This window comes from Hipposideros armiger, unplaced genomic scaffold (assembly GCF_001890085.2).
Source record: "Hipposideros armiger isolate ML-2016 unplaced genomic scaffold, ASM189008v1 scaffold_102, whole genome shotgun sequence".
Lineage (NCBI taxonomy): Eukaryota > Metazoa > Chordata > Mammalia > Chiroptera > Hipposideridae > Hipposideros > Hipposideros armiger.
The window spans coordinates 1-27,181 of NW_017731452.1; the positions used below are offsets into that span (position 1 = coordinate 1).

The 27,181-nt window shown below is 43.7% G+C and overlaps 1 protein-coding gene across 1 annotated transcript in view; it reads right to left on the minus strand.

Moving 5' to 3' along the window:
* Nucleotides 1-4,097: 4,097 nt before the first annotated feature.
* The window catches only part of LOC109384781 (WW domain-containing oxidoreductase-like), a gene marked incomplete at its 3' end in the record, with an annotated part of 561,210 nt that continues 538,126 nt past the window's right edge, over nt 4,098-27,181 (minus strand). The window contains exons 4-5 of the mRNA XM_019646403.1: nt 4,786-4,848; nt 4,098-4,181 (exon numbers count right to left, since the gene is read on the minus strand). Of these exons, the coding sequence (XP_019501948.1) occupies nt 4,098-4,181; nt 4,786-4,848 (147 nt within the window). The remainder of the gene's footprint in view (nt 4,182-4,785; nt 4,849-27,181) is intronic.

A 27,181-nucleotide genomic window follows, 5' to 3' on the forward strand; every position in this document is an offset into this window, starting at 1 on the left:
ATACTATGTCTACAAGGAACAAAAACACAGGGTAGGGGGACAGAGAGCAGGAAGGCGAAAGGGGATCTTATTTTATGTGGTGGTGGTCAGAGAAGGTCTCTCGGTGAGAGGATATTTGGGCAGAGATCTATAGGGAGTGGGTCCTTGCAGGTGCCTAGAAGAGCATCTGGGAGGAGGGATGTGCAATGGTGGAGCTTTTATGGGGTGTTTGAAAAAGAGCAGGAGGTCAGCGTGGCTGAAACAGAGTGAGTGAGAGGGCAAAGACAGCAGATGAGGTCAAGAGGGTAGCAGGGACTCAAGGCAGGCAGGGCCCTGGAAAGGGTTTTAGCTTTCGCTTTGATTTTAGGAAGCTTTCCTAAAAAGCTGGCTTGTGTTTTCAAACAATGGTTCTCAGATTTGAGCACATATCACCTGAAGGGAACACAGACACACAGACTTCTGGACAGAGGACGGGGACGGGCTCTTTGGTTTTTCACCAAGTGCCTTTCGTTGATTCCGATACCTGCCAAAGTTTTAGAACCACTGTTTGAAAAGATTTAGTCTAGCCGCTGGAGGGAGAAGGGACTCTAGGTGGCCCAGTGCAGAGGCATTTTGTCCAGATGGCGGCGGCTGCAATAATCCAGCCAATGGAACTGACCATAGCCAGGACCTAGGCGGTAGCAGTGAAGGTGATAATAAATGCTCCGATGCTGGATATATTTTGAAAGTAGAGTCATCAGAAGTTGCTAGTGAACTGGGTGGGGATGGATGAAAAGAAGAAAAGCAAGAGGAATGTCTCCAAGGTTGCTGTCCTGAGCACTCTTTCTGTTCGCTGAGATAGGGAAGATGGACATGGGAGAGAGGTTGGCTGGGAGCGGCAGCCGCAGAGCAAGAGTTTGGTTTGGGTAAGAGTTTGGTGTTCGGTTTTGGGGAGCTTATTGGGCAAGTAAACGAAGAGATTAAATAGACAGATGGATATACGTTTGGAGTTCAAGAGAGCTCTGAGATGGAATAGCCATTTGGAATTTATCAGCATAAGGATGGCATTTAAAACCATGAGGCTGGATGGGCTCACCCAGGAAGCGGATATAAGGAGAGAACCAAAGTGGGTAGAGGTGGAGAAGTGGGTCCTGGGGCATCCCAATGTATAGAGGTCAACTGGATGGGGAGAATCCAGCCAAATGATGTCCCAAGAGGCAAATGGAGAAAGTGTTTCTGGGAGGGAGCGTCCAGTGGCATCAAATGCTGTGGATGGGGGGACAGAAATGAAGGCCTGATTGGAGTGAGTTCAAGGGAGGAGGAGGATGTTGACCTGTCGTCTCTGTCAACGAGCCAGCCCTGTCTCCCTGTGACTTGGGTAATGACCTTTCCAGCTGCAGCTGTAGTTCAAAATTAAATCAAGGCAGCAAAGACTTGGGAAAGTTAAACTGGGAAATCCTGTCAAGCCATGTGTGTATGGTACCTTGTTTGACCTGGACTGTTTCCAGAGGGCAATTCTCCAAGGAGCAAGGTTCTTCTGGGAGGTGATGTTGGGGGTGGGGACGGGCAGGTGGTCCCTGGGAGGGGGGTGGGGGGACAGGCACCTGTGGTACAGATTCCATGGAACGCAAATTCCCCTATTGAAATAAGTGGGCCCCTGAATGCCTATAATCTGGTTCCACTGTTCACCTCTGCTAGCAGGGCAGATACAAAGAGGTTAGCCTTCAGGAATAAGGGCAAAATCAATCCAGTGGGGCTTCCTACAGTTCATTCATTCATTAGCTCATTCACTCAACAAATCCTATGTTGCGTGCATCTGTGTTGCTTGACTTCACACTTGATATTGATGTTCAAATAGGGACTACAGTAGAGTTCTTCTCAGCCCTGACAGCCTATGATGTTTCAGAGAGCATCAGAAGTAATAAGCAAGTAAGTAAGTGTAACAATTACTGCCTATGATAAGTGTGACAGAGGAAATGGAGTCCAGTGAGTGAGAATAACCAAGGGAGCTATGGAAGATGGGGTGCTGGGAGGCCTGAGAACGAACCAGCCATGTGTAGTAGGAGTGGGGTGAAGCTGATGGAAGTGTTTTAGGGAGGAAAACCAGAAAGCTCAAAGGTTACTAGGTAAAGGGACCTTGGCCCATTCAAGGACAGGAAAGGCAGGAGATGGACAGGACGGGAAACCGGGATACAATTATCAAAGGCTCTGCATATCATGATGAAGAGACTGGGTCTTACTGTCCAGTGCAGCAGTGAAATATGGGAAGGTGGTACTCAGGAGAGAGACACGAACTAATGAAAACTTCTAAGTGATTTAGGGAAAGTGTTCAGGAACAATGGTCATGAGAACTCAGGGAGATTCAGGAACCTTTGTAACTCCATCAGGTTTTTGCTGTTCTGCATTTTCCCATAGCAACGAGATGCAAAAACACTAATACAAAGTAAGGTGGCAACTCAGGAGATAGACAGTGAGAGACACACACAGACACGCACACATCCAAGTGCTTGCCTAAAGACCCTGTCAGCTCCCAGCAACCCATTCGCCCTTTGCATACCTGCATACACACACACACACACACACACACACACACACACACACGTGTAGCTCCTCCACCTACAAAGACATAGATGCATGATGCTATTTGCATTGGCCACCAGAAGCTCCTGAGTCCACTCTCCATTGTCAATAAAATCTTCTCAGCACATTCTTATCTCTCCATCAAGACAACATTAGAGTGCCATTTGAGGGTCAACGATTAACAAATAGGTTCAACTTATTTTTATCCTTCATTATACCACAACCCTGCGTTGTGAATACCTCAGCGATCAGGCATTTCCTGATTACTTACACATAATAGTGAACCATGAATTGCACTCTCCTCGCTCAGCGCTGACTTCCTGCTGTCACCTTTTCTCATTTAATCCTCACAGGAAAACAAGAGAGGTTGGCAGTGCCCAATTGACAGCTAAATAATTGCCTGGCTGTCTTTCCAGGAAAACTACTTCCTGTGCACGTCAAGTTGTTTAAAAATTAGGAGCAACAGCTCTTGACGATGCTCCTTGTGTTTCCACGTGTGTGTTCCTTGGCACACCTCAAGTCAACCGACAAATATGATGATGACGACAGTGCCATTTCTGCAGCTGTCTTTCACATATTATCTTATTTAATCCATAACATGACCTTTAAGACTAGGTATTATTCCTATTCTACAGATGAGAGAGCTGAGACTCAGTGGAACCCACCAGCCTCCTCCAAGCTCTGCCCTTGACCATCATCTTATGTTGTTTCTCATTAGCGTTCTCTTCCTAAATGACTAAAGGTGTGTTTCATTTTGTGTGTGTGTGTGTATTTGTTTGTGCCTAGCATGAGGACACTTAGTATATGTCAGTGAGTGGGCCCCAATACTGATCAATGATCTTTTACAAATTGTATCTAGACCAACACTTTTTGACTCTGATGAAATAAAACTCAAGAGTCATAAAGATCATGTATACAAACACCACATGTGTTATTGTAGCTGGCCTTGTTGGGAACTAGAAAACCCTGTGTCTCTAGTTTTCTGAGACTTCTAAAACACACAAATATTTGGCAACTTGTCCTCCAATGGCCAGGCTGTAGTCATCTCCAGGAGAGTCTGGGTTCTCGCTCACCCAGCATCCTGGTTAACTGAAAACTACCATTTGTTTGCTTCTGTACGAGTCCCGTGATCTTTGAAATTCCTCCTTAAAAATTGATTTCAGTCTGTGAAGCGACAACCTGGCTCCTTAGGCTTCCCAGCTCCTCGGATCCCCCAGAAATGGAAGCTTGCTCTATCGCAGAGTTATTTTTACTCCGTTTTCTTCTGGCTTTGAAAGGCCTGTGGATTCTTCACAGAGGTTTTTTGAGGTGCTGGTATGCCAGTCAAGGAGGGAGGGAAAACACCACTCTAGTGGGCAAGATTTGATTTTTCTAGTAATGGCTTAAAGGCCAAAGTAGGCCCACGCCTGTTTCTAAATCAATCCTTGGAATTCTCCATTTGGTTTTCCAGATGTGCCTGAGAGGGCACAAACCCTCCAGGCTTGTGTTTGGTTTTATTTCTTGCGTTTGTTTTAGAGTTATTCTTCCTCCTAGAGCTGAGGCCGAGGTAATGTGCGTACCTTTGATGAACATTCCATATCCAGCTTGGCAACCTGTGGACAGAATGCCGCCTGATGTAAAGTGAGGGGCCCAAGATACGCACACTGGGAAACATCCAGATTTCGGAACCAAAAATAAGAACATTCTTGGAAAACACTGTTAAAAAGAGCGAAGGCAGCTTGGGCTGGGTAACTCTATCGGAAATGCAAATGTTGTTTCCTGTCCAAAATACCTTGAGGTCCACTCCACATAATGCAAGCAATGTGAGTATTTCCTGCCCTCCTTCCTTTGCCAAAACGAATCCTTCTTCATCAGAAGTAGGGACCGAGCCCAGAAGCACCTTACGGATTTTCTGGGGGCTCTGGTGCTGCACAGCACTTAAAACAGTATAATGGTTTATCAACCCCCCGCCCCCCCACACATACACACACTTCTTTGACTGCATTCAACAAGCAGTTTACCTGCCAAAACCCAGCTAAAAATATCCTCCGCATCTGTAGCCCATCAGCCATCTTTGGCTGATTTGGGTGGGTAATTGACCTTTTGAGCAGGTGGAGAGCCAAAAATTTATTTTTTCCTGGATTGAGTCGAAGTTGACTTAAAACAGATGTTCCCCCGATGCAGATCTGATGTTTATAGTGGAAATACTATTGAGCACTGTTGAAGGGGCTGTTCAGACCCAGACGGAATGAGGGAGGCTGAGCGCACCGGGACTGAAGGGGTTAAGTCAAGCCACCTTTCTCCTCCGGGCTGAAAAACCAGGAGGTACTGCTGGAAATAGGAAAGGAAGCTGTCAGTTCGTATTTTCAGGTTTGCAGAAAAGCCTTTTTTTTTTCAATGTAAACATTCATTAAACTAATTTGAAGTTGTCATTACTCTCCACCCCTGCTGTTTTATATCAGATTATTCCTAAGTGCTTGGAGAAGAACCCCATAAAGCCACACTGGATTCCTCTGCAGGGGATAATCGCATAGTTTGCGCTGTGATTTACACCGCGTGGCACTGGGACGTGTCCTCAACTTCGAAAGGGCCTTGGTTCCCTGGCAAACAGTCACTGCCTTCCCCCCATGGAAATAAAATTCCAATAGTCCCTCCACGACTATTATGAGGTCCCCATTACCTTTTCTCCATCCAACTGAAGAAAATTAAAAGCAGTTCAAAGCACACGCCAGAAGGTATTGGGCATTTTATTAATAAATGAAGAACCAAGAAAACGCTATGTGCCATTATGGTTTTAAACCATAAGACACGCTGCTGCTGCTTTTGCGCTTTTCTTCTCTCCACCCCACCCCCAACCCCAACCCCCGCCCCATGTTCACTTTGGGGCAGCCAGGCGTTTTGTGCTCTGAGGTCAAATGAAGCAGAAGGGAGAGATCACTGTTGTGCCTCCCGGCTGAAGCCCTGGCTTGAAGGGCATCAGGGAATACCCTCCTCCCCTTGGAGGAAATGGTTCCAAGGCCAGGCTGGGAGGATGTGGGCATTAGAGGCAAAGGCTCGAGTCTGAATTCCAGCTTTGCCAATAATACAGGGTAGGATAAGATACCAATAAGATAGCCACCCTCTGTTACCACACGTCCATGCAGTAGGAAAAACGATACCTACTATGGAAGGCTGCTTTGAACTTGACCGGAGACTGTGAATATCCCCAAAGAACCAGCACAGTGCCTGCCAGAGAGGTGTATCAGCTTATGATCCGTACTGCTATTAATATGCTCAAAGCCATGATACTGATGCTAAGAGAAGTAGCCCTGAGCAAAATTAGGATGTGGACAGTTTGTTTTTAGTGTAGCTATAACTTCTGCTTCTGTTTCTCCCCACCCCGTTGTGGGCTCCTCACTCCTAGGAACCCAGGCCATCATGGATTCATGCCCACAGAGCCCCAGTCGTACCTGTCCTCTCACCCAACCTCCCAGAGTCTTGCTTTCTAGATAAGCTAACTCTTGTCTGAGCATCAACAGCCACTAGTCACTGAATGTGTTTCCCCACAGGTAAAATTTTCATTTTTTTTAAGAGATTCAAATGCTTTAAACTAGGGATGGCCAATGCTTGGTATATATAACCCTCTCGTGCTCAGTGCAGGCATTCTAAATTGATCATGGCATGCGATCCCTTGGAAGTCAGACAGGGTTCCCGAGTCCTCGTTAACATTTCTGGCTGTCAAGGCAGGCCCTGCATGTGGCACACAAAATAAAACCCATTTCTGCCTTAACCTAAAGGAATAATGAACGATTCTGAACACCATGGCAACTTGATGGACTTCCCTTGCAGCCAAGAGGCACGTCCCCAGGGAGGCTGTGCAGTGTCAGAGTTTGTAAGTCTGAATCCCACCAGTCTATGTGCTCTGCCATTTACCAGCTGTGTGACATTCAGCAGACTCCTTAGCCTCTCTGTGCTTGTCCTCTCATTGGTAAAATAGTAATACCTATTTCACAGTGTTTGTGAGTGGATGGAAGTTCTTAGAATGGTCCTTTTCACACAATAAGCATTGATAAACCAATGTTAATTGTGATCATTTTTGGCCACTACACTTCAAAGGCACAGCTCACGGCCAGCTCCCTGAAGGCACTCACAGAGAGGCTGAGAATCTTAACGAATAGAAATAACATGGACTCGAATGCCAACGGCCTCGTTGGTACATTAAACAAAGATGAGATTGTAGGTCGGCCTGTAATTTAGTTTACAAAATGAGACTAGGAAATACTCCTCAGGTGCCCAGTTACCTCTGAAGAGGTTAAGACATTTTCACTGCATTCTTTTTGGTTTGCCAAGCCCTTAGAAAGGAGGGAGTCATTCTACTATTTATTACCAGTCAGTGCTGGCCAGACATAATGAGATTCCACTAAGCACAAATTGAAATCATCCAGGCTGCACCAGCCGTAACTTGAGCCTTCCACCTAATTGCAGGGGCGATGCGAAGCAGGGGCATCCACCACCCATACCATCACTTTAGTTTTCTAGGTCCTCACCCATTGACAAGCGGTGGCCAAAAGTCTCAGCAGAGAGGGAACTGTGCTGTGAAATTCACGCCAGTCTGTACTCACAATGCACCAGGCGGAATTAGCACTGCAGTTTTCTGCATTTTCCAAAACTATTTTTGGAAATTACTGCAGCTAGGATCTCACCAAGTTCAAGGAAATGAACTCGCAGAGAAATCAGGCTTTGTTTTGTTTTTATTTCATTTTTTCTCCCCAAGTATAGGTGAAGACGGGGGGTAGTGGACAGAGAAACAATGATGGATTAGATGCACATCTGGTTTGTATCCAGAAATATAATCAGTTTGAGCCTGTTTGGCCTCAGTTATTTATCAGCTTTGTAACAAAAAAGAAAAGAAAATGGAACCTGTTCAATAAAGAATTGCCAAGGACAAACTTTAAATGAATGAACTCTCAGTGTACCAAAACATTTCTGGGAGAAAAGAAACTTAACATGATACATTATGAACGATGTTAATAAAGCTATTTTTGGGTGCGTGAACCAGTCCAAAGTATTTTTAAGCAGCAAAAAGATAATGTCTTCGATAAGTGTGGTAAAATTACTAAGAGAACAACTTTTTAAAAGGTTTCAAGCTTTCTCATTTTTCAAGGTCTCCATAGCTTTGCTTGATAAAACGATCGGGATGTGATGGGAAATTCTCAAATACTGTTTTGAGTTTCTACTTTCTACATTGCAGGTGTTAAGCTCAAACCCGTATCAGTGAGCTGGTAGTTAAAGTATTTGAGAACAGGTAGTTGACAGCATAGTTAATGTTCTCCCTTTAGCAATTACACACTAGATTAAGGATTTCAGCGTGAGGGTGTCTTTTATGTTGCATTTTATGGTTAAACGGTGCATTTCAGGATGACAACAAACTGTAACAGCATATTCATGTAGTTTTAGGATGAAATCAATTTCTTGCAAACACAATTATTGTTACACAATTCTCCCACCTGTTTATGATTCCTGTGAATTAAATTAAAATGCTATTTCACATTAATTTAAAATGTCATTTTCAAAAGAAGACATTTCCGATAAAGCTCAACACTGATAACAATCTCCAGAAGTCAGAGTATTATTGACAAGAAGCTATAAATCTGGTCAATAGCCATTGTTTTACTTTTAAATAAGGTTTAAGGGGCTATGGCCACCTTCAATGCTCAAGGTCTCCAGGTTTCGATATGTCCAAAGTGCGCAGAGAAGAATAAGCCTTTCTCCAGTTGTTCTACTCTCTCTCTCCTTCATTCCTTTCTTCCTTCCTCCCTCCCTATGATGAGCCGTCACTATGCTCATCATCACTCATTTTTTTAAAAATTAAATTTATTGCAGTGACATTGGGTAGTAAAATTACATAGGTTTCAAGTATACAGCTCTATCACATATCATCTATATATTGCATTGTGTGTTCACCAGCCCCAAATCAAATCTCCTTCTGCCACCATATATTTGACCCCGTTTACCCTTTTCTACCATGCCCCTCCCCCCTTACCTCTGGTAACCACTAAACTATTTTCTGTGTCTATGAGTTTTGGTTTGTTGTGTTTGTTTGTTGCTTTCTGTTTTATATCTCACATGATTCTCGACTTTTTCTGTCTGACTTATTTCGCTTAGCATGATATTCTCAAGGTCCATCCATGACGCAAACGGCAGTATTTTATCTTTTCTTATGGGCGAGTAGTATTCCGTTGCATATAGGTACCACATCTTCTTTATCCAATCATCTATCGAAGGACACTTTGGTTGTTTCCATGTCTTGGCCACTGTGAATAATGCTGCAATGGACATCAGAGTACATATATCTTTACGGATAAATGTTTTCAGATTTTTGGGGGTAGATACCCAGGAGAGGGATTGCTGGGTCATATGATAATTCTATTCTTAATTTTTTTAGGAAACTCCATACTGTTTTCCATAGTGGGTGTACCAATTTACATTCCCACCAGCAGTGTATGAGGGTTCCTTTTTCTCCACAGCCTCTCAGACACTTGTTATTACTTGTTGTTGTTGTTAATCGCCATTCTAACAAGTGTGAGATGATAATCACTCATTTCCAATGAATAGTAAACCTAACACTAATTACCCAACATTTCCTAAGCCAAACAGGATACTAAGGGCAAATTGTTTTATCCTCACAGCGATTCTGGAAACTACACATTATTTTTTTCTGCCATTTTACTTGGAGCAAATAGAGGCTTAGCGATGTGAGGTAAGTTGCCCAGCATCACACAGCTTGTAGGAGAGGCAGCACTTACATATGCTTGGTTCTGTCTATTTAAGCACTTACTTACTCTATCTTGGAACTGCACCAAGTGAAGAAGAAGGTATACAACAATTTAATGAGGTCTATTTCCTACCCTGGCTAAGCTCACAGATCAATGTGGACAAGAGAGATGTTTTCAAACATCGCTTTTTTGCAGAGTGAGATTTGCGATCACTATGTGAATAGCATCACGAAAATGAGTAAGAGCCAGACATGGGGCAGGTGCAAAATGCAATTTGAATAGCCTGGTCATTTCTAATGATGACGTAGCTGTATTTCGAATAACATGGGAGATATCCATGCCACGCTAAGGACATAGCAAGAATTCAGATGATGAAACAGGTGAGAAACTTAGTAAGTTCCTTGGTAAGACCTCTGGGCTAGGGTTGAGCTGGGATTCAAGGCCAGGTCCTCCGACACTGACTCCTGCCACAGTGTCTCCTGCCTCATCTAGTCTGAGCTCCCTCCATGGGAATGTAAACCATGGATTAGCTTGTAACACCTCAGCAGGCTTGTTCCTCTGGTTCCTATTTAGCAGAAAATTGGGAAAAAGCCAATTTGTCTTGCAAGGATGAAGGACTTTCACTTGTGCCCCCCAAAGAGTCCCCAACTACCTGAAAGAGATGAGGGAGTTAATGTGGATCAAATCTCCTGATTCAGTTCAGCTCAGCCACAGAAAACACAACAGCAGTAATGATGGTGTTTACAGAAAAATTCAGTCGAAAAGGGGCCCACGAGTTGAACACATCACACTACACTGATGCTTAGCAAATGCACTTGGTAAAAATGCTCTGGCCAGTGAATTACAGTGGTCTTCTTTTCTCTCTGATAATTTGGGGCAATTGCATCCAAATGCTAGTCCATTGATTTCCACTCCAATTCATGCCCCCATGCTGGGGTGAGCCAGCTGGCATAAACATAAGTTTGCCATTGGAAGACTGGCTATGTACTCTGAAAGAGATCCAGGCAATTCTTGCCTCCGCCATTAAAAACAGAACTATAATGCGGCTTCACACTATCCTCGAAAGTGCTCTCGACACGTTAGAGAACCCGCTGTAGCACTCCCTAAGCAGTCATAACAGATTAGTGGGTTAAGCTCTTCAATTCAGCCCCATGGCTGCAAAAATCACTTCTGGCATTTTCTGCAATCCTTCATTTTTCTCCTTTATATTTGTAATGTTGAACGATGATACTGATAATATTTTCAGCAGCGGTAAAGAATCAACATTCGGTCCCTATAAACATGCTACTGTACTCTCCTGCATTTTTAGTGCCACTTCTTGTAGGCTGGAAGTACCCAGCCCTCTGAAAGGTGGTCATTAGCTTTGAACTATTTCTATGGCGTTTGGGGGAAAGGCAGACATGTTTCCTGTAAATAAAATCAAGTTCAATTCCCCCATGTTTTCAAGGTCATAGATAAACTTAGAAAGATTTGTTGAGTCAAAGAGGTGAGGGTAGAGAGGGTTACCACAGCCAAGGCAGTCAAGGAAGAGGGATGTGGCAAAGACATTTTGGGTTATCACAACTGGAGGAGGGGTGTTACTGGCATCTAGTGGGCGGAGGTCAGAGATGCTGTTCAATATCCTACAACACACCTCGGCAGCCCCCACCACAAAGAGTTATCCAGCCCCAAATGCTGGTAGTGTTTAGGCTGAGAAACCCTGGACTGAAGTTAACTAAATAAGCTTATAACACCATTGTCCCATGTAACCCTCAGCCCCAACTGAAATGTACCTACCTTTAAGTCATGGGACAGGGTGCAAACTTCACTCAGACACTAGTCTGCGTGTAAGTCCAAGGTGGCTCCAGCCTGTGTTATGGACATTCTTTGACAGCTGTGCCCATTTTCAAGAGAATTCATTTTTCTTTGGGGATCCTATTTCTCACTCCCAAGTTTTAAAGTTCCGGGGTAACCTCCTATGGAAAGAAACCTGATTTTCTTGGTCTAGTGAGAGTTCCATTATTCAGCACTAAAAGGCTGAAGAAGGGAAAACTTTGGTAAAAAGATGGGTAGGTGCGGATAGGTGCTTTTACAAGATGAAAGTTTAATGGGGATAGTGGACTTTCTTTCTTTCTTTCTTTCTTTCTTTCTTTCTTTCTTTCTTTCTTTCTTTCTTCTTTCTTTCTTTCTTTCTGTCTCTCTTTCACAAGCTGAACTGTGTTAAGCTATGCTACTAAAATCAGTAATTCTATAATTCAAGCCTTCTATTTCACGGAAAATACTTGCTAAATAGAAGATTAGGCAACAGATCAGAGAATGGAAGAATTGCTAAAATGGAACTCAAATATTTATGAGAAATTTACATCTGGGAGACTTCTCCCTTTTAATCCCTGCTCACAAAGAGGAATCCAGAAAGAGAATATAAAGAGCAAAGCTTAGTCCTCAAAACTGACAAGCCTAAGGAGTTAGATTCACCTGAGTTTTAGGAAAGGAGAAAACATTGGGTTGCTACAGATACTCGGTAGTACCATAAAACAAAGACACTAATTCCATAGGCCACGTCAACAAATTAAGTTCATTATTCATAATGACTTGGCCTTGGGTGTTTGCTCTGGTTATCTATTCTTCTGTAAGAAACAGCCCAAAACACAGTGTCCTAAAACGATAGCAATTGTTCATTTTGCCCATGAATCTGCACATTGAACAGGGTCTTTGGGTGCAGGATGGGGAGTAACTCAGCTCTGCTCCCCAGTATCTGGGGCCTTGTCTGGAATGACTCCCAATGGATGGAGGCTGGCATTGCATCTCGTTCTCTGTGAGGCTTCCCCACATGGTCAACTTGGCCTTCCTTTCAACATGGTGGTCTCAGAGTCGTCAGGCTTCTTACCTGGTGACTTAACTCCAAGAGTGAGTATTCCAAGACACCAGGGCAGAAGCTGTAAGGCTTCTTATGACACCCAGCCTTGGGCGTCCCGGAGCGCCATTTTGCCTATGTTCTATTGGTCAAGCAAGCCACTAAGTACAACCTAGATGCAGGGGGAGAGGAATTCAATTCTACCTCTCAGTGGGAGAAGTAGCAGAAAATTTACATTTGTCTTTCATCTATCACGATGCTAACTCAGCTAATGCACATCCTTACGTTGTTAACCAGAAAGGCTGGCTAAATGAATGGTATCGACCAAACTAACAGGAAAATAGTGCAGTGGTAATCTTTGTTATTGTTGCTCTGTTCAATTAAACAGTGCACACCTGAGAAGAGATTTTGTTTTCTTCTACCTGATGTATCTTATACCAATTATATCGCTTCGTATTCACTGGCTAATGTTGGACACTTATGCCATTTTAGATCTCTGATGAAATATATAAACTCCATGGGAAAGCTGTTTTCAGAGCATTTCATGAGGTAAGTGGAAACATCTTACCCATAAACTCTCAAACTATGGAAAATTTCACTTGATATTGGTGGAGTTCTCTCTCATTCTAGAACTTAGTACTGCATTTGATAACACAAATTCTTTGGTTAATCTTCCATCACCCTTTGAAAAATCTGTCATTAGTTCCAGAAAATAATATATTCTGCTTATCACGTCTGAAATTCCAGTGACCGCCCTTTGGAAAGGTGTCTCCTTATTGTCATCTTGACATGGAAATCACCCCAAAAACTAATGTCCCCTTCCTTTTGGAAGCAACTGAATACTCTGTGCAAAAGTCTGAAGTGGCAAGCAAGAAAGATGAGCAACTGAGCTAGCCAGGGGATATGTTTTGCAGTCCCAACTAAAACAATAGCGATTTAAGTAGCTATCATCTAGACGTTTGATGAATCCTTTTATTATCTCTGAAAGATTTCTCATTGCAGCATGCTTTTGCGGGTAAAGAGCTATCTATTGGTATATGCAGCTCATAATTATGTCAGCCTAACCACAGCTAACACTGACAACCTAGGACATTAAAGATTTTATATACCTAGTGCCGAATACAGCTTCTTTTATTGGCTCGGAGAGCAGGTATCAATTATAATGAGGTAATAAAATTTGCAGGCACCATTCATGTCCTGCTCTGATTTCTCTCCCCTCCTTAAGATAATAAGAGGAGAAAGAGGAGAGAAATCCTCCCAGTTCGAACGTATCTTTTTTGATTCTTGGAAAGCTCTCGCTTTGTATGGCTGGAGTGCCATAAAGCCGTTTGCTTACTTGGTTTTTCACGCTGGCAAACTCTTCCTTCCTAAGCAGAAGCTGCACGTTTCCTGAAGCACACTCTGCAAGTCAGATCACCTGGGCTCCAGGATTAATGGTCCGTTCTCATAACTGTACATTTAAGGTGGCGCCTCCCAAGGCTGCATCCTCTAAATTAAACTCACTGATGAAATGCAAAATCCTCTAAAAGGGTTCTCCAACCTAAACCAATTTGTAAAGTTGTTTTGTTATTTAAAACATTAAAGAAATTAAAGTGATCGGAATATAATTAGATTAATATTCCTATCTTCCAAGTTGCTTTAATTCTAATATTAAAAAAGATTAAATATCCACTCAGAGGATTAAGCAAAAAGTCAAGCAGTCGCAACACATTTACATTACCTTACTGTGCAAATTATAAACCTAATTAATCTTAAGTTTCCTACAAATTGAATTGGATGTTCATTCACAGCCTAACGCAACTTGAGGTATTTAAAATTCACTTGGCTATTGTTTCCTTATGTATGCACTGAGGAGTAAGGCCACATTTCTGTGATGTTCAAATCACATCAGAATGGCTTTATTCGGGTTCTAATTGGTGGAAATTAAATCGACACATAAATTTATGTAGGAAGGAAAACTAAAGACTTGGTAATTATGTATGTGTGCAATAATAAACACAGTCTGGCCCTCCCAATCTAGTAGCTATAGATAAAACAGAAAAAGCAATCCGGTTGCTTCCTCACAAAAGCTTTGAGCTTATGTTTTTTCCTTATGCTGCGGAGAATATCGTCAAGAGGTTTCATTGTTTCTTCAGGGGCCATAATAACAGGGCAAAGTAACTAGTTACTTTGGTCTGCAACTGTGGCACCACCCACTTCTACCACCTCCCTCACCCTCCAAAATATCAAACATGCTCCTAGGGTCTTGCTGAATCAGTTGGATCAACTGTGTGGATTTCAGATCAATTGCAGTTATATTAGTAATTCTCTTCCTGACATCCAGTTCTTAGGTGATCACATGGAAATCGTAATATTCAGGCACTGCCTGTATTGCTGGCTTAATGCTAAGTGCATTCCCTGGATGGCTGGGATGGACTGGTTGTCATTAAAACACGTTCCAATATGTCAGCTTTCTTTCCAGGTATGTGCGTGGTAGGAGTTCAGTTCCTGCTAACTTGATATGAGGTGTGGCCATCCAACTCCCTGTGGCAAATAAAATGTGACTGGAAGTGATAAGGTTTTCTTTCAGGCAGATGCTTTAAAGACCAGCATATGTGTTGTCATGTTCTCTTTTTCCTCTGCCATGGAAACCAGTAACATTTCAGAAAGCAACTCATCTCTCAACCTAAACCCTGGATTAAAAAGTATGACCCACAATGGATGTAGAGCATGAACAAGACATATTTTTTATGTCTTGAGATTTGGAGTGTTATTTTTATGTCTTGAGATTTGGAGTGTTATTTTTATGTCTTGAGATTTGGAGTGTTATTTGTTACTTCAGCAAGTACAGTCTATCCTGAAAGATGTGGCTTCTGAGGACTAACTTGTGAGGGAGGCACTAATATCTTTGCCATTTAACAGGTGATTTAAAAACACACACACACAAAAACAAACAAACAAACAAAAACCACTCAATCTCTCAAAACCTCTGTTCCCTCATCTGTAAAACTAGAATAATACAGTATACTTTTTACAGCTGCTTGGAGATTTAATTGAGATAATATATATGTAGCACCTAGCTCATGAAAAACACTCAAGGAACAGTCACTCTTGTAATCTCCTTGCAGAGAAGTGAGACTCAGTACAAATCATTCAGTTGCTGGAATGAGAGGGTGACATTAAAGGAATCGGTGGCAAAGACTGGCAAGCTGTTCACTAATCCTGTTTCCTCCTTCCAGGACACAAAGCAAAACTACATTTCCCAACCTCCCTTGCAGTTGAGTATCAGCATGTGACTGAGTTGTAGCCAATGGAATACGAGAGGAAGTAACTTGTGCCACTTCAAGGCCTGTGCCAAAAAAGCTGAGAAGCACAATACTTCATATCTTTTCCTTCTGGATTAAATAATGTGGCAACCTTCCAAAGGTCTTTGTTGATCATCAGGAAGCCACAGAATGGAAGGAGCCTGGATCTCTGAATCACCACTTGGAAGAGGGTAACTTGATAATCAGAGGACCAGTTTTGGATTTTCTATTAATAAAAAACAAAATTTTATTGTATTTAAGACATTACTGACTTACATTTTATTAAAGCCTCCCATACATACTACAGACATCTTAGGTGAATGCATTTCTAAGAAAATCTTCCTTTCTCATAGTAAGCCAACACTTAGTCCTCTAAAGGCAAGTTTTCCTCACAACAGATTCAAACTTCAAGCCACATGTATATTAACTGATCAGCATGAAATAATTCAAAGAGCAGGGCTGGAACGCACACCTATTTGTTTTATTGTTGTGATGATCACAAATACAGAGGGTGCAAAAAAAATATACACATTTTAAGAAGGAAAAAACTGTATTAAAATTGTAATACTCAATATATATATATATCGATGACAAAAGATGAACACAAGTCACATTTGACTTGTGCAATGACAAGAGGTGCTCAAAGTGGTTACCATCAATGTCCAGACACTTCTGATCATGGCGAGCTACTGCTTGAGCAATGTTGGCCAAAGTGTCCACTTGCATACATTTTTTTTTGGCACCCCCAGTATAATGGCTACAGCTTCCTTGGGAATAATGCTGCTATTAATAACAAGAGGTAAGGGGTTATGATGTGTGATTTGGGTGAGTGTCCTGTGTTCATGAGCAACATCAAGGCTGTTAATCTGAGCTGTTATTTCTCATTTTGCCTCAGCTGCTTTGCTTTTTTTTATGGATCTCATATTGATGAATGCAGGTGATAACTGTCTGTTCACCTGGTAAAGCCCAGGGCAAGACGTTTAACCATTCATCTTGTGTTTCCTAAAGGGCGTACCAGGTTCAGCCCACCCTAATCTCCCCACTTCCTTCCTCCTTTACTGCCCCCCCAACACCCACCCAGTCTATTCTCTTCCATGTTTTGCCAGATTAATACTTTTTCCATTGTAAATCAAATCATATCACTCCTGTTCTTAAAAGGCTTCAGCAGCTTCTTATAAATTCAAACACCAGCAAAAAGTCTTGCTGGGATGCCCATTTTTCATCCTCCTGGAACCATGGCCCTTGGCTGTATAACTCTGCAGTGTCCTCCCTCTTCTGAGCTCAGCCATATGACTTGTTCTGGGCAATGGAGTGTGGTAGAAAGGATGGGTATGCTAATTCTGAACCTAGACTTGGTGAAGCCTTATGTATTTTGACGTGCCTTCTTGTGCTTCTCTCATTGCCATGAGAAATTCACACCGGCTCTAGCCTTGCTGGTCCCAGAAGGATGAGAATCACCTTCAGAGGTACCTCAGAAGAATCACCTCAGAGGAGAATCACCCCAACGGAGGTACCCCACCCACAGCCAGCCTATGGCAGAGCCCTAGATGACACAAGGATGCATGAGCAAAACACTCAAGCCACAGACAAAGGAGGAAACCCTGCCAAGACCATAAGAACACTATAACCAAGCCCAGCCTCGTTCTGGGGAGCTCCAAAGACATGTGAGAAACAAACGTTCCATTCTGTAAGCCACTGAGCCGGGGCATGCTTTGTGAGGCAGCAAAAGCAGCCTCGACATTGGCCTACCATTCATTTTCTAAGCTCAAATGACCCGTTGAACCTCGTTTCATTCTAAAGTTCTGCATGCTCTGTACACTTTCCGGCCACACTGGTCTCCCTTCAGTTCCAAACCTGACATGCTTTTCCTTGCCCCGGAGTCTTTGCACATAGAATTCTCCCTTAACAGAGCACGTGTGGTCCTTGCCACTCTATCCCATAGCTGGCTCCTGCTCAGCATTCATACTTCAAACTCAAATGGAATCCAAGAGAAACCCCCACAACTACAGCATCTGCTTTTGGCCTCCCTGGTCGCGCTCCATGGAACGTCCCAGGTGGGCTGCAAATGAGTTGCAGACATGCCATGACATGCGTTCCCCTCAGGGTGTTGGGTCTTCCAGGTGCCAGCCCTGAGCAGCCTCATCCGTTTAACTTAGCTGTGCTGAGCGAATTTTGTGTGTACCCTGCTGTGAAAAAACTGCTGCTTCCATCACTGTGCTTATGTCCTTCGTATCACTTGCCACAGTCTAAAATGATTCTTCGGCTTTAAGAAAAAAATTATTTGTATATATTCTCTGCCTCAACCTGCTAGACTGAGGGGCTGGCAAACCTGGCCCACCACCTGTTTTTATAAATAAAGTTTTATTGGCACATAGCCACAGTCATTTGTTTATGTATTGCCCATGGCTGCTTTCAGGCTACAATGGTGAAGTTCAGTAGTTGTTTCAGAAATGGTAAGGTCCATAGAGCCTAAAATATTTACTACCTAGTCCTTTACAAAGACAGCTTGCTGACCACTGCATTAGATTACACACTGTCAGAGGAGAGAAATCTTGTTGGTTTTGGTCACTTTAATATCTCCTGCAGCTAGAACAGCACCTGCCACCTCTAAAGGTGCTCAGTGCATATTTGTCCAGGGGCTGGACGAATTAGGAGTCCAGCAGACACCTACCTATGTTTAACTCCCACCTCCACACCATGGCCAGGGGCCTCTTGGTCAGGGGTCGCTGGTGGCAGTGTGCCAAAATGCAGCTCAGCCCAAAAGTCAGGACAGGCACAATGCTGGTGACCACTAAGTGAAAGTTGCATTTCTCCGAAAGCAAATACCAAGGCTACCTCCACCAGTGGCAGAAGGAGTGCTTGGTCTGCATCTGTGGCAGCCAAGGCAATTTGAACGTTTGAAGAAATGAGAAAAACTCAACTTTAATTTACTCGAATAAGCAATTGATGCTTTAGAGTATAATTATCAGAAAAAAGAGAAGGAAAAAAAACCTCAACACATTGTTTAGCATACGTTATGTTAATGGTGGGTTAGGATGGCCCACTGTGCATAATTTAGCCAAACAATTGATACCAAATTTTAATATATATATATGATTACTGCTACAGAAATAAAGCACCAAGACAAAACACAGGAGAGCTCATAATAGGCACACGTGAACTCTGAAGGCCTAATTACATCACGGGGGAGGGTAAACAGTTGCTGCTGAACCAAGCAGAAAATGGAGGTAATTTGTAAACAGGTAGAGTGGCGCTCCAGGTGCGCGGCATGTGTGTGGGGCTGGAGGGGCTGGGGCCCAGGGCTTCCATCTGGCTTTGCAAGGATGGAGAGGTCCAGGATCCCTTTCCTCAGCTGAAAACACAACCTCTACGCCCCAGACAGGTCAGCTCCCTCCTGGCCTGGCCCCTGGTTCAAAAATAGAAATGTGAAGAGCAGCTTTTCCAAGGAAGCTTCTCCATGCTCTGGGAAATAAAAGAGGATTTTCCATGTCTGCGATCTGAGGCCCTTTAATCTGTGTCTTTGCCTGATGCCCTTGAAGACACGAGTTCCTGGCGCTGTAGGGAGCAGAAGGAAGCTAGTCTATGCCATATACCACCCTGACCACACGACTGATGTTTTCAGGAGCACGCGCTAGTCTGTGAGTGACTTCTATCTGCAAGTCCTCTGTAGATAGGAGATGCTGAATAAGGTGATTGTTCATGGACATTCTGGTTCTAAATATAGAGTCTAAACAAATTCTGGCTCTCGATACAGAGTGTGAATCTGAATCGATGAGTTTTCAGCCCCCCCCCCACACACACACACCAGGCAACTGATGCAGGACTGCAAATCTGCTTATGTCATGGTCATGCTGTGTTCTGGCATCATAACAGGCAGCACGAGCCAGTCAGCAGACTGTAACCAAACCAAGTACCTGGGGTACAGCTGCTTGGTGATGCTCCTTTGCATCACAGACCAACAGTCAAAAAGTCATCAGGGCAGGCTTAGAAGAAAGCCATCAAGTTCTGCCTTTTCTTAACTGTGAAGGGAATTCACATCTGAGGGAGTCTGGGTTGACGAGTGCTCCCCCACCAAATTCACTTCCTTTCCAGAACCTCAGAAGACGACCTGATTTGAAAATAGAGTTTTTGTAGATGTGTAGTTAGTTCAGATGGGGGGGGTGGCTAGATTCAATAGGATTGGTATCCTTATAGGAAGAAAAGCAGCACAGAAACAGGGATACAATGGAGGACGCCATGTGATGGGGAAGGCAGACTGGAGTGAAGTGTCTACAAGCAAAGGTATGTTAAGAATTGCTGGCAACCAGCAGAACTCAGGAAGAGAAAAGGGCGGGGGGATAAGATTCTCCCTTAGATCCTTCAGAGGGAGCATACCCTGCTGTTTCCTTGATTTTGGACTTGTAGCCTCCAAAACGGTGAGAGAGCCAATTTCTGTTGCTTTAAGTCACTCAGTTTGTGGCACTTTGTTGCCACAGCCCTAGGAAACTAATATGAGGCCTTTATATAAGAAAATGCTAGAATATGAGGCTTAAAGAGGCATCTTAGACATCACCTACAAACACTTCTATTTTATGGTTGAAAGACCTAACAAACAGGGAGATGAAATGGTTTCAGGTGACAAAGTTAGAGGTGGGACCAGGGCCACACCTCACCTGTCCTGTCTCCAGTGGCAGACTGCTTCCACACACATGCCCTTTTAATGGAGATTTGCACACATGATGAAAGAGCTATGTCAATATTTCTCCATATGAGGATGGGGTGGTAGATCGATCGATGCCCCCTACCCTGCCTCAACAATGTTCACACCCTAATAATCCCAGGAACTTGTAACTACGTTCCATCACATGGCAAGGCAGGCTTTGCAGGTGTGATTAAGGATCTGGAAGTGGGAACAATGCCCTGGAATCTGGGTGGACCCAGTGTCATCACAAGGGTTCTTATAAGAGGGAGGGAGGGAGGATGAGAGTCAGAGAGGGCAGTGTGATGACAGAAGCAGAAGACAAAACATGGTCATGGAAGCTGAGGTTGGCGTGATGTGCTTTGAAGATGGAGGAAGGGGTTACAAGCCAAGAATACGGGTGCCTTTTAGAAGGCAAAGAATGGATTCTGCCTTAGACACTCCAGAAGGAACCAGTCCTGATGACACCTTGATTTTAAGATTTCTGACCTGCAGTACTGTAAGAGAATAGATCTGAGTTATCATAAGCCACAAAGTTTGTGGTACTTCGTTACAGCATCCACAGGAAACTAATACACATGGTAATTCCAAGAAGGGGTTAAAGAGAGAATGGAGGTGCTTATAGCAAACATCTGCATCGTTTCCATCTGTTGGGCTTTCCTAAACCTCAGTAGCCAAGTCTGACATCACTCAACGGATCAATCAATCAACCAATTGGCCAATCTTCATCTGGTCTATTTCTGGCCTTGTCAAATTCATTCTCAAAGCCACCAAAAACTTTTCAGCATTGCTGTTCAAGGGAAGGTGAGAGACTCCTTCAGGCTCCAAAGACATTTTCTCACAAACTATTCCTGACCTTTATTTGTTTCCAGTTATCATGTCTCCCTCTGGAGTAGGCGGACTCCATGAGGGTAACATTGCTTGTCCACAGCGATGCAGCGAAGTAAGGGATTAAACCAAGTCCTGAAACTCAGTTGCCTTTGCCGTTAAACCAGTCCGTTGCATTGATAGATTCTCAATGCACCAACTTACTTGGTGGTTTTACATTCTGCCTCTGTGTCCTACTGGGAAATTGAAACTAGGAACAGAGAATTTCCCTGTGCAAGGGAGGGGAGCCGACAATACAGTCTCTCTTCCTGGAGAGGTCAGCTGGCAACTTGGACTCTTTCCTGAGAGAATCCTCTCACCCACGCAGACCATAAAGCACATCTCTCTGAAGTGAGCCCGGCCACACTCCAGGCTACCAGCTGGACACGTGGGCTGATCCTTGCCCATTAAAATGGAACTCCAGCCTATTCTCCATTTAGGTGAAATGTCTAGTGAGCTTTCAATGCATCTCATAGGCCGCATGCATAAGTCTGTAACCCCGGGAAGCTCTTTTTGAAATGAGGTATGTATATCACCCAAGTACTTGGTTCTAATGTGTGACTATGGGTAAATCTATTAATCCCCCCACATGTTAGAATTTGAGGCAAAACTCACACCGATAGGAGCAGGTGGCCTTTCCACAGAGCTTAGCATCATCCAGAGCTGATGGATGCTAATTTTAACATCTCACCTTTATTGAGCAGTTCATATGTATATAAATCCTTACACACATTATCTCATTGATTATCAAACCAACCCTACGAAATGGGCACCACATTAGCCCATTTACATGTGGGAAGAAAGAGGGTCTAATGAGGCTCGGTAAATTTTTCAGGGTCACAGAGTTAGCAAATGGGAGGGCAGAGACTTGAAGTCAAGTCTGCCGGACACCAAAATCCATGTTCTTCGGTATTCTTCTCCACTGCCTTCTGTCCCCTTCCTCAACACCCATTCCCTGCACGGGATTCCTGCTGAGAGTGCCGGCTGGAATTTCAGTACTTTCAGTGATGGGTTTCAAGGGTAATTTTTCTTCTCCCCTCACTGCAACTCTCAGGCCATGAGTTTGGGCGGAGCTGACACATGAGCAAAACAAAGCTTGGACCTAGTCAGCGGGTCTCTCATAGCCCCTGAGCACATGACTGGGGAGACATACGACTAGTTAGAGCAGACGCAATGAGCAGCAGCCCTGTGCTTCTGGGGAAACTATTAGCGGTAGTGGCCAGAGGGTAATCTGTTTCCAGAATTCACTCTGTGTATCTCAGTAGGATGTAAGCCAAGGGCTGCTACAGGGAGAAGGCATCGCTTAGAACAAAGCTAACACGGAAGAAACAGAAATGGAGAAAGTTTTCAGATGATGCCATGAAAGCATCTAGATCCAGCTATGAAGTGAGACCTGCCCCACGACTTGTCAGTTACTACTGATCAAATGCAGCCCTTTTTCTCCCCATTTTGAGTTGGATTCAGACCTGAATCTAACCCTCACCTTTGGTCTTAGTTTTGCTCTTCGAATCCACACAGAACAAGTCAAACTCCCTGGAGAAAATTTTGCATAAACCAAAAACCATTAGAAAAAAAAATTCTAATTTCCACTACTATGCCACCAACTCTATTCATCCGGTAGCTTTAATTCACAAAGTTCATTGTCAAATTTCCTGGCAGCCTCACAGGAAACAAGTTATACATAGATTTTTTTTCTTTCATTTTTTTTTAAACATATGGTGTCATTCAAAGCTCCATCTCTCTTATGTGTAGATACAAGTAGCCGAAGTCAGCTCCTCTCACCTGCCCACGTGTCCAGGAAGCAGCTGCCACAGAGGAAATGACATTGCACAGGTATGATGGGAACTGCCTTTAGAAAAGCAGAGGTTGTCCCGTTACATCACTGAGCAGAAAGGCTCAAAAGAGTAAGAGTGAATGTTAGCAGATGGGCAAGACAGGTGAGAAAATTCGGGGGTCCATAGGTGTTTGCTTACTATGGAATTCTGATCCATCACTCAAAAACACAGGGGCACATGAATCAAAGTACTAAAAGCTATTTTAATTTGAGCTATAAGTCTGTTTCCTTTTTGTTTTCCTTTTCTTTTTTGGTACTTGCATGGTTCTACATTATACTAGATCAACGTGCACATGATAAATCCAGATTAAAGGGAAACAGAAGCATAAAAAAATATGGGTATTCAGTTCCCCTCCCAAATATTCTTCCTGAAACGATTCTTGCAAAACCTTCTGCCCACTGGAACTGTGTGTGTATGATTAACTGCACATGAGCCCGGCAGCTTGCATATGTAGTTAATTTGCTCCAAATTTCCATGCTGCATTATAACCCTAATGATCACTAATAATAGACAAACCCACATTTTATTGAGTAAGTAATTTGAAACATTATGATTTTTATCATGCGAATAGGATCAGGCTGACCAATTTACACTGGGCAGAGGAAGATAAATAACCAGAGAATCAATCTCTCCAGCAGCAGCAGACTTCGTCTCCTGGCAAAATGTTATGCATTGATTGGGAAAGGTGGCCAGGTCTGGGCCCTGCTAGGCAGTAGAGTCAATGAACTTCCATGTTCCAAGCCAAAAGGTCAGTCAGGCAGTGCATTTCCACCCATGATGTGATGCAGGAGACAGCGGTGAAGCCTCAGCATGTGGGGGAGCCTAGGAGAGGGTGGGCTTTGAGATCAACAGACGTAGGTTCTAACCCAGCTTGGCCCTCCTGTCACTATCTGACCTTAAGTAAGTCACTAAATGCCTCTGGGCTCTACCCATGAATACCTCTGGATATAGGTGGAGGGACTGTGTGTGCAGGTGAACCAAGAGAGTACAGGAGAAGGCACCTGACACATAGTAGAGAATTAATCCTTCCCATGTATTCTGGAACATGAAGGTCAGGATGGGGAGGCACACAGTTCCCATTTCACATCCAGGGCAAGTTTCCCATTGATTTCCACAAAAGACCCACTGAGGTCCTTAATACAGGGGAAGTCAATTACCGGGCTCCTCTAGGTTCTTGAAATGGGAATGCACAGGGGAGGGGAAGCGAGCTTGGAAGTACGCTATTTAGCACTTCTAGACCATTTGCCTGAATTTTGCCTGGAAACTAGAGGAAAGCTATTTGGAATGAAAAAACCAAAGTGGAAACTCAAGCCCTGGATTCAAATCTCAGGTCTGGTCTCTAATCGCTTCATCCTCTTGCTGTCTGCAGTGATGGGGTCTGTCTTTCTGAGTCGGGATTGCTCTTGGTGGCCTGTTTCTGACCTGTCACTTGCAATTCTGATTCTGTGCTCCATGTGCTCGCACTCTCCCTCAGGTGGCCGGCCTTGGCCCTCCCTGGCCCCCTCTAACCAGCCGATGATGTCTGCAGCCTTAATGAGCATGATCTTTCTCTATCATCCTAGTTCCTAAGGGGATACTGGAACCCCATAGGGCTAGGGTCTGACCAGGTCAGGACACTCCCAGGGAACTGCAAGAGGAGAGGGTATTCACCCAGATAGGAAGAGGTCTGATAGGAGGTGACAAACAGAGGCTAGAGCACCATGGAGGAGGGATGATGGACTTTGCGGAGGAAGAAAGCCAAGAATATCACACATGACTGTGAGGAAGGTTCCTACCTTTGGTTTTTATTGAAGTTGAGGCAAGACCATGGGGCAAAATCTGAATTCTGCAATCTCTGGGGAAAACTACAGCACACAGTCATGGGTTCAAAATTGTAACACGAATGTCACCAGGAAAATGAATTTTCTGGCTAAACTCAAGTAGCCAGAATACTCATTTTCTTTACATTTTTTTTTAATGCAGCATATCTATTGTAGTTCACTTCCTTCCTGTTAAATTCAAGGACCCAATGTAGAGGCCAAGCACCACGTCATATTAATTATAAGCCATTAAAAATCCCCCTTCTGGCAGGCATTAGATTTGAAAAAAAAAATCATACTAGAAGTAACTCAATAGAGATATGTAGTCATGAAATGTATATTTATATATTATCCTCTCCACATGTTTTACCTCTTTTTAAAACATTTATCTTTCTGCCTTCAGTGTTATCAATACTTCAGAAAACCCTGATAATATAAAGTATATAAAAAAATTATAATTATGCCACCTAGAGACTAATAACATCTCAGTAAATTTCCTTCCCGTCCTTTTTTTCTGTGCCTGTCTGGGGCACGTTAATACATATTTTAGTAATGTTTCCCATAATTAGAATAATAAGATTTCCCTTCCTTCATTTTCCACCTAATGTTATATTATGAGTATTTTCTGTCCTTTTCTGTTATAATGAGTATCTGCACTTCGAAATGCCCTTTTATGTATTTTATCTTAAGAAGTCAATCAGTTGCATCTTTATGAGAATAACCACATAGATGAGTAAAGACAAATATTTATAAAGGGGCCACAGGGTGCTAGGTGACAAAAAAAAATGTGCAGGTGGCCTCTCACCCTGCCTGGAGGCTCACTGTGGGGACAGATCCTTTTGAACTGGATACTGCTCTCTCCCAATCGCTAATCTGAATTTATTGTTGAGGAGGGAAGCTGAGAGAATGCTAAAGAGGATCCCGCACAAGGGAACTGGCAGATACTGCAGCCTGGGTGCCATCATGCGTTAATTAGCTTTTTCTCGTTATGTAGGGGAGGAACCATACTAGGAAAAAAAAAAAAAGCGAGTCCTCGTGCTTTTCTCAGATGGAGAGCCTGTCCTTCTCACTGCAGCTGGCATTTCTGTTGGCACAGCCAGCCACCCAGAGGGCAGGCAGGAGCCAGGCAGAATCCTAATCTCTGGTGGAAAGAGCTACAGACCCTGGGGATAAAAATGTCCTAGATGACCTTGTAGGGGATAAAGCAACTCAACCTGACCAGAAATGCAAGCCGAGCCAGCCTCTCCTACCTTCCCAGGAGGGTCTACTTCGTAACCTTTCACTAGAAAGAAAGTAAGGTTGCAGGAGGCTGGGAGGATTTGGCAATGTGTCCACCTGACCTCAGCTGCTGGGAGGCAGCAGGGAGTAGTTTCCACTGCAGGGACCTTGTAAACACACAGATCTGAACTGGGTGTCTGCCACTCCCTAGCAGTGTGACCTTGGGCAGGTGACGACTGCTGGGTCCCACTCTCCTATCCCAACAGCCATCCCATAGGCTTATCAGCCTTCCCACAAGGAATTCCTCAGTCTGATACTCGGCATACCTTGCCTTCAACAGGATGCCTCCCCTCCAGCCACCTGGTCCTGGAAAGGTTCATCCTTCCTCTCCAAACTAGACTTGAGAATCAATACCAGCTTGGTCTTACCCAGGCCCTGGCACAGGACAGGCAAGGATGGGTAGGGAAAGGGGTGTCCCCCTAGACCTGAGGGCAGAACTGGAGAAAGGCCTGGAAATTCCAGAGCAAAAATTGTTGTCGTTTTTTTTTACTGTCCTGGCTTTCCAGGAAGCCCCGTGCTCCTCTCTCTCTTCCTTCAGGGATGTAATAAACCAAAAGAATCACAGAGGGAAGGCCCCAGTCCCTGCCCTGAGTCTGAAAGGAAAGACCCACATTCTCAACAGGGTACCAGGGAAGCAGTAATAAAAAATCCAGTTAACACACGAGCCATGACGTGCAAGTAGCCCATATTCATATTCCTTTCATGTGGCTGAGTGGAGTCAGGATAATGAATTCCGAAGAGGTGACTTCGGAACCACTCATTGCCCATGTGGAACAATCCCTTTGGTGCCTCCATTGAATCTGAACCTCTTCTTATGTCTAAAATCACCTGACACTAACCTCTTCCAGGTCATCTCTTCTGAGATAGAATAAACTCAGAGACCGTGGCAGATATGCAGCATGCATGACTATTCTCCCTAATCCTCCCCCTACTGCAGACATTACTAACCAATCCCAGCACTATTTCAATCAAGTGAAGGTGCAGACTCACAGTTCCTCCTAAAACAGAGCCCCAGGTAGCCAATGTCAATTTAATGGTGTTGGTAAGCCACTCCTAGAGGAACAGGTCAAGGTGTATCAACCATTTCTTTTTCCTATTAAACCAAAGGCTCTAACAATTCAGACAGTGGGGCGCTCTGACCAACACTTTCTTAGTCACTTCACAGAGCAAGCTGCTCCAAAGGAAGGCTTGTCAAAATCCTAGCACGTCATCAATAATGCAGAAAACCCAGACATTTATACGGAGATCAATTGGCAATAATTCTATGGGACAAGAATGGGACTTAAATTGCAAAGTTGAACATGAAGGGCATTGTTTGATTAATGCAGAAAAAGT